General features: G+C 45.7%; 1 protein-coding gene across 2 annotated transcripts in view; it reads right to left on the bottom strand.

Moving 5' to 3' along the window:
- FLVCR1 (FLVCR choline and heme transporter 1) overlaps positions 1 to 7,545 on the bottom strand; it is a 40,484-nt gene extending 32,939 nt beyond the window's left edge. For both annotated transcript variants that reach the window (XR_004245045.2, XM_032136863.2), the window contains exons 1-2: positions 6,660 to 7,545; positions 1,677 to 1,821 (exon numbers count right to left, since the gene is read on the bottom strand). Coding sequence is in view for 1 of the 2 variants with exons in the window: in XM_032136863.2 (XP_031992754.1) it covers positions 1,677 to 1,821; positions 6,660 to 7,397 (883 nt within the window). In the remaining variant the exon portion in view is untranslated. The remainder of the gene's footprint in view (positions 1 to 1,676; positions 1,822 to 6,659) is intronic.
- Between the last annotated feature and the right edge of the window lie 884 nt (positions 7,546 to 8,429).

The raw sequence follows: 8,429 nt of genomic DNA, 5'->3' as shown, positions 1-8,429 counted from the left end.
TGCCACTGCACTCCAGCCTGGGTGACAGAGCGAGACTCTGTCTCAAAAAAAAAGAAAAAAAAATCCCTATTGCAAATGGAAGGTCCGTTTATGCAAAATATATTTCCTATTTCATCTAGCAAATCAAACGTGGCTACCAGAAAAGTAGACTTAAGAATTTTAGTGTTTTTACCACATGTTCTCACTCATAGGTGGGAATTGAACAATGAAAACACATGGACACAGGAAGGCGAACATCACACACCAGGGCCTGTTGTGGGGTGGGGGGAGGGGGGAGGGATAGCATTAGGAGATACACCTAACGTAAATGACAAGTTAATGGGTGCAGCACACCAACATGGCACATGTATACATATGTAACAAACCTGCACATTGTGCACATGTACCCTAAAACTTAAATTAAAAAAAAAAAGGAATTTTGGTGTTTTTTTTTTAAGAATACAAAGTTCTTTTAAAACTTTGCTAAACTGCTAAAATAGGATAGTAATAATGTGTCCTTTTTAGTAGTCTGCACATTACAAATATGTCACTCCCTAACTAACTGAAAACAAAAACCAACAAGTGGATTAGACATGCTTGAATACTTATATGTTACCAAGAGAACATTCTGCTCATTATATTAAGGGAAATTAAGTACGTGGTCTGAGCTTCCTGTACCTGGATCCTGCAGTTCATCTACCAAGGCAGTCTCTATTCAAACACTCTAGAATCTTCAGCATACATTTCTTTGAAAACTAAGGATTTTATATCTGGAGATCACAAAATATGGATTTTCCATTACTATTATAGCCATTGTAAAAACTAGTATATAAATTTAAAACTCCAGCTATAATGAAATTATAAATTTGAATGATTAAAAGATGGCATTTCAACTTTATTAGTTCTTTTCCTCTTCAAATCAATTTCAGATAAGTGCCTAAAGGGCAATATTATAGTTATGCTAGCAGCTATATTACTTAAATAAACCTTACCTATCCTTTTCCCTGAAATCAGAAGTTTCCCATTAAAAATAAACTTTAAAAAGCAGACCTTCCCAAAGCTTCTTCCAAACTGATGATGGCTGCTTGCAGCTGATTTTGACTGACTGCTTCAAGAGACAGGCTCAGACGAGAGGACTCAGTGACGAGTGGTGGCAGCCGTGCTTTGCTGGAGTGGCCTAACAAGTAGATAGTTGCCACAGTTTGAAATTCTGCTGAACAGCTTGCTGCTGCCCAGGACCATTCACTAGTCAACATTTTCAGATCCAGTTAATTGTTAAATTGGAAATCCTTGGGAGAATTTAGCATTACCAGAAAGACCATAGCCTGCGTGCATCAGTTCAAAGCATGGCAAGAACTTGTTCCTGGCTAGGTAGGCATAAGAGGCATAAGCTGCAGACCATGTAGGCGAATATGAGAAGAGGAGGTAGGTAATATTTGAAACCAATAGTTACCAAGAAGAAAAGTTAGTAGAGGGATAAATGAATTAGTCTTCAAACCCTTTACAATGTGAAAACAAATGTAGTGGGCCATAACATCCCTAGGGTTGTAGCATTCATTACCTGAGCAAGACAGGGCATGGAAGAATGAAACAAGCACATGACACTTGAGATACTACCAACAAAAATTTCCAGAGTTAGTTATCCTCAAATTTCTATCATGCATTCATTTAAGCTTTAGGGAAAGTAATTCACTTACCAATTGCTGTTAAAATAAATAAAAGTGTGGCAACAGCTGATGTTCCATAAAACATGGTGCTGATATTACAAGCCAGGAGAGTTGTGTCATTCTGTGTGTTGGGTACTAAAACTGGTGGTAGCAAAAAGCCAACTGCAGTTCCAAGCTGAAAAACACATAGTCCTGTTAACAGCTGTTATCCTTAGAGAAAAAAGTAAATGCTGGCAATTAACAGAACATAAAGAGGACAGCTAGTGTTTATAAAGGTGCTTTGAAAATTAAACTATTATGTTCTTTTTTTTTTTTTTTTGAGACAGTCTCACTCTGTCGCCCAGGCTGGAGTGCAGTGACGCAATCTCTGCTCACTGCAACCTCTCCCTCCCAGGTTCAAGCAATTCTCCTGACTCAGCCTCCTGAGTAGCTGGGATTACAGGTGCGTGCCACCACGCTCAGCTAATTTTTGTATTTTAGTACAGACGGGGTTTCACCATGTTGGTCAGGCTGGTGTCGAACTCCTGACCTCATGATCCGCCCGCCTCAGCCTCCCAAAGTGCCGGGATTACAGGCGTGAGCCACTGCGCCCAGCCTAAACTACTATGTTCTAATGTCTTTTTTACTATTGTATTGTTAAAGGGAAATTGCTCACCAATATCTTTCCTATTCAAAAAACATTTACTGAGTTCCTACCATCTGAGTGATGCTGCTATTATAAAGCTGTGTAATATACAGTCCTTGTCCTGCAGATGCTTACAAAAGGGGAATAAGAATATGTAAAATAAGGCTGACAAAAGATGACCTACAGAATGAGAAAATATTTGTAAATTATATATCTGATTAGGGTATAGCTTCTAGAATACATAAAGACCATTACAGCTCAACAACAAAAAAGCAATATCCCAATTTTAAAATGGGTGAAAGACTTGAATAGACATTTCTCCAAAGAAGATATACAAATGGTCAATAAGCATTTGAAAACATGCCCAAATCAAAACCATAAGATACCACTCCACACCAGGTAGCATGGCTACTATAATAATAATAATAGCAATAGAAAAGTGTTGGCAAGAATGTGGAAAAATTGGAACCCTTCAATACTGCTGGTGGGACTATAAAATGGTGCAGCCACTGCAGACAAGTTTGGCAGTTCCTTAATAAGTTTAACATAGAATTACCATATGACCTAGCAATTCTACTCCTAGGTATATGTCCCCAAAACTGAGAACAGAAATTCAAACAAATAATTACATATGAATGTTCATAGCAGCCCTATTCACATTACCACAATAACCAAAAGGTGAAAATAATCCAAACGTTTATCAACAGATAAATGGATAAACAAAATGTGGTATATTCATACAATGAAATATTATTCAGCTATTAAAAAGGAATGAAGTACTGATACAGTGCTACAACATGGATGAACTTTGCAAATAAGCTAAGTGAAAGAAGCCAGACACAAAAGGTCACCTACTGTATGATTCCACTTATATGAAATATCCAGAACAGGTCAATCCACAGAAAGAAAAGGGAAATTAGTACTTGCCACAGGCTAGGGGAGGTGGCAATGGTAGGGAAGTGACGGTTTAGTAGGTATTGGGTCTTCTTTGGGGGTGGATAAAAATGTTTTGAAACTAGACAGAAGTAACAGTTGCACAACACTGTAAATGTACTAAATGCCACTGAATTGTACACATTAAAATGGTTAGTTTTATGTTATGTGAATTTTACCTCAACAAAAAATATGGCTAAATATCATAATCACAAGAAATACAATCAAACTATTAGGAGGTTCAATGGAGGAAGGTTTTTAGAAGGAAGATTTTTAGGAGGAAGGGCGTGAGGAGGAAGGGCCCAAGAAAGGAGTCTGAGGCAGAGATAGTCACACTTATCAAATACTTCATTTGCTCCCTTACAAAAAGCTAGATAAAGGCTGGGCGCGGTGGCTCACGCCTGTAATCCCAGCACTTTGGGAGGCCATGGCGAGTGGATCACGAGGTCAGGAGATCGAGACCATCCTGGCTAACATGGTGAAACCCCGTCTCTACTAAAAAATACAAAAAATTAGCTGGGCATGGTGGCAGGCGCCTGTAGTCCCAGCTACTCCGGAGGCTGAGGCAGGAGAATGGCGTTAACTCGGGAGGCGGAGCTTGCAGCGAGCCAAGATCGCACCACTGCACTCCAGCCTGGGAGACAGAGAGAGACTCTGTCTCAAAAAAAATAAATTAAATAAATAAATAAATAAATAAAAATAAAACAAAAAGCTAGATAGAAAGAATATAACTGGTAATTACAAGAGAGTGTGGTAATACAGTACTGTGATTGAGACTTAAAGAGTGCCAAGACTGGGGAGACCATGTAATTTACTATCCATCTAGAATACTCTTCAGAATGAAAGGGACTTCATTAGTAATTATACCAGACAACAGGTGTACCACTGGGACTATCCCAAGCAAACTGGGACATATGATCATGGTAGCTAAGAGAGTACTTTGGGGGAGCACCTTATGTAGAAATATTATTCAGCTATCAAAAAGAATGAAAAGAAATGGGGTTCAGAAAAAGTTCCTGAAGGAGCAAAGATCTGAATAAGAAATTGGAGTTAGTCAAGTGAAGAAATATTCCAAGCCAATAGGACATTACATACAAGGCCAGGAGGGAAAGGGCATGACCTTGTAAGGAACTGTAAGTAGGCACAGTTCTGCACAGAGCAGAGAAAGCATATGTCTGTGGGGACGGGTTGTGGAGACAGATAAAGTGGAAGGGCTGGCAGGAGGCAGATCTGGAGGGTCCCATATGTCACATAAGAGTGTTTGAATTTTATCCTAAGGACAATGGAAGCCACTGCAGGGGGTAAGGATGTGCCCTGAACAGATTCGCACATTGTGAAAGACCACACTGGATGAATGTGAGAACAGAAGGAAGACAGCAAGGGCTACAGATAGGGAGGACAGTTAGCAAGCTCTAGGTGAGAGCTGTGGGTGGCCCAAACCAAGACAGTGGCATTAGAGATAAACGGAAATGAGCACGGAGAAAGCAATTTTGAGTGATGTGCTCCCATGAAATATCCAAGTAGACTATCCAGCTGGCCAGTATCTGTATGAGTCTGAAGCTCCTTTATTTATTCAACATGGTTTTATGGAGAGTAATAAATGCTGGTGATACAGTTGTGTACATTCAGACCACATGCCTATTTTCATGAAACTTACAATCTAATGGTGGGGATGAGAGAAGAGTAATAGGTAAGTAACATATAAACAATAACATATGAGACAGGGATGAGTGCTACAAGGAGAATTAAAGTAAAATAATGTAAAGAGAGTTACCCGGCAATTCTAAATGGGATCAAGAAATGCTACTGAAGGCCGGGCGCGGTGGCTCACGCTTGTAATCCCAGCACTTTGGGAGGCCGAGGCGGGCGGATCACGAGGTCAGGAGATCGAGACCGCGGTGAAACCTCGTCTCTACTAAAAAACACAAAAAAATTAGCCGGGCGTGGTGGCGGGCGCCTGTAGTCCCAGCTACTCGGAGAGGCTGAGGCAGGAGAATGGCGTGAACCCGGGAGGCGGAGCTTGCAGTGACCCGAGATTGCGCCACGCACTCCAGCCTGGGCGACAGAGTGAGACTCCGTCTCAAGACAAAAAAAAAAAAAAAAAGAAATGCTACTGAATATTAAAAAATGAATTTAAACTGAGAGATGTGTGACAAAGAGAATGTAATCATGGCCAGGCGGGGTGGCTCACACCTGTAATCCCAGCACTTCGGGAGGCAGAGGTGGGCAGAGCTTGAGCTCAGCAGTTCGAGACAAGCATGAGCAACATGGAGAAACCCCATTTCTACAAAAAAAAAAAAAAAAAAAAAAACTCTAAAATAGCTTCTGTCCAAACCTGCAGATGCAACCAACTCAAGTATCAGTCATAAATTATTTTGGACACACAAACAACTACAGTTCAACCTACTCCATCTTCTGTACTTTTAGGTAAGGAAAATGACTATAAAGCAATAAGCATGTAGATTCTCGTGCCTCGGCCACCTGAGTAGCTGGAATTACAGGCATGCACTACCATGCCCCACAAATTTTTGTGTATTTGGTTTTGCCATGTTGGCCAGGCTGGTCTGACTCTTGGCCTCAAGTGATCCGCCTGCCTCAGCCTCCTAAAGTGCTGAGATTACAGGCGTGAGCCACCATGCGCAGCCCAGAACTTTTAGTTAGCAGTCATTTATGTGTCCCTTATGTGCCAGGCACTGTGCTGACTGCTAATATATGAAATTAAAAGGGAGCTGTTCACAATGACCTCTCAAAATGGAAACAATCTTCCCAGAACCCAGTACCTTCCTTTCACAAAGAATACACTGGTGACAAAAATAATACCCCAAGTCTTGTTCATTACTGCACTGACAAATTTTCTATGTTAGGCATACACAAGCCAGTAGAGTTAATTATTATTATTATGGTTACAGTTTATTATTATTATTATTTGAGACAGAGTCTCACTCTGTCACCTAAGCTGGAGTGCAAAGATGCAATCTCCGCTCACTGCAACCTCCACCTCCCAGGTTCAAGAGATTCTCCTGCCTCAGCCTCCTGAGTTGCTGGGACTACAGGCGCCCGCGAGCAGCCCGGCTAATTTTTGTATTTTTAATAGAGACGGGGTTTCCCTATGTTGCCCAGGCTGGTCTCGAACTCATGACTTTTAAGTGATCCACCCACCTCGGCCTCCCAAAGTGCTGGGATTACAGGTGTGTGCCACCGCGCCCGGCCCAGTTAATTATTTTATAGGTAATTTTCAAAGCAAGATGACAAGGTCGTTTGGAAAATTCTGTCCTTACAAAGAAATTTATAGCCCTCTTCAATCCAAGACGGCCTCCTATTCAACGGCTTCATCTCCTCTTTTATAGACAAATACCTCCTGGGGCAGTTCATCCATAGAGGTCATAGTTCTCACGGCCTATGACTTTTTCTGGTCTTTTAAGGATCTGACTTTCACCTACCACTCCAGTCCTTACCTGATTGCCCAGCACCGCGGTGGCACAAGCTGTGGACACCTCTTTGGGCCCAAACCATACTGAGGCGATGCGGGAGGGCAAGCCCAGGATGAACACCTGGGCCACCGAGCACAGGCACTGGCCCAACATGGTGACCCAGAAGAGATGCTGCTGCACACTGCCGCACTTGATCCAGGCACCCAGGCAGTTGAGGCCGGAGCCCAGCAGGGCGGTGAGCCGCAGGCCTCTGGTGTCCAGCAGCCAGGTGGCCGGGAAGATGAGGGGCACGTAGGCCAGCATGTACACCATGGACAGCCAGTCGATGTGCAGCAAGGTGACACCGTAGAAGCCTTCGAAGACGTTGCTAATGATGCTGTACTGGATCCACTGAAAGGCGTTTACCAGCGAGTACAGGCTAAAGATCAGAAGCACCACGAAGCGCCGCGGGGAGAGCGCCGTCCGGGGCAGCGGGGTGCTCTCGGCCCCCGGGGTCTCGGCTCCCGCGCCCGCAGGCAGCAGCCGGGCCTGGGTCTCCTCTTCTGGGGCCAGTGGAGTCTGAGGCCCGCCCAGAACTCCCGAGGCGGCAGCGAGGCTGTCCCGGGGGGCCCCATTCACCAGGAAGGTGCCCGCTTTGGGCCCGTTCTGCGGCTCCACGCTCTCCTTCCCAACGGGCGCGCCCCTCGGCAACGGGAGGTATCCTTTCGCGAGCGGGTGTCCGGGCGCCACCGCCGCCCCCTCCTCATCGTCTAGCCGCGCCATATCCCTGGCTCCCCGGCGCCACCTCGCTCCTCGGCGCCACCTCGCTCCCCCGCCCAACTCCCAGACTCCGCTCCCCCGGCCCACAGCCCGAGGTCCTCCTGGGACCCCACCTCCAACCCCTCGGCCCACCGCTAATCCGCGCTGCCGCCTGAACAGATGAAGGTGTCCTCTGACGCCGCGCAGCAATCACCCCTTGCCTGGTCCCGCCCCTAGAGTCGCGCGTCCTGCACGGCGACGGCGCTCCGGCCAATCAGCGTGCGCCTTTGCCCGGCGCGAGAGCCAGTGGGGGAGGTGCCGGGCGCGAACTGCTGGAGGTGGGGGAGGAAAGCGGGCGGGGAGCGCTGGCTGACATTTTCCTACCCGGAAGGATGCATGGCCCGGGGTCTCCTGCACCTGAGGGTGGGCGGAAGGCGGCCCCGCGGGTTGTGTTGCTGGAAAAAGGGGTCTCGATCCAGACCCCAAGAGAGGGTTCTTGGGTCTACCGCAGGGAAGAATTGGAGGCGAGTCACAGAGCGCAGTGAAGGAAGCAAGTTTATTGGAATCTACTCCGTTAGAGAGTGCAAGTCCTCAGACTGCAGGAGGAGGAACTCCCGTCCTTCGGTAGTGTCACTACTTAGAGGCAACTGTGAGGAGTTGTGATTAATCGTGAAATGTGCTGATGTGCCCACTAAAGATAGGGCTGTTGGTGCACTAATGACCTTTAATCCTTCAACCTAAGCCTGCGCATTGACGTTATCTCTGAGTAGAGGGCTGAGCCGGGCGTGGTGGCCACGTCTGTAATCGCGGCACTGTGGGAGGCCGGACAGGAGGCTCCCTTGAGCCCAGGATTTCGAGACCAGCCTGGGCAACATACTGAGATGCCATCTATTAAAAAAAAAAAAAAAAAAGCAAGTACCCAGGCGTGGTGGTGCATGCCTGTAGTCCCAGCTACTCGGGAGGCTGAGGCAGGAGAATTACTTGAACCTGGGAGGCGGAGGTTGCAGTGAGCTGAGATCGCACCACACTGCCCTCCAGCCTAGCCTGGGAGACAGA

The sequence above is a fragment of the Hylobates moloch genome, unplaced genomic scaffold (genome assembly GCF_009828535.3).
Source record: "Hylobates moloch isolate HMO894 unplaced genomic scaffold, HMol_V3 SCAFFOLD_18, whole genome shotgun sequence".
Lineage (NCBI taxonomy): Eukaryota > Metazoa > Chordata > Mammalia > Primates > Hylobatidae > Hylobates > Hylobates moloch.
The sequence above is the reverse complement of the archived record's forward strand: the minus strand, read 5'-3'. Positions and strand labels throughout refer to the sequence as shown.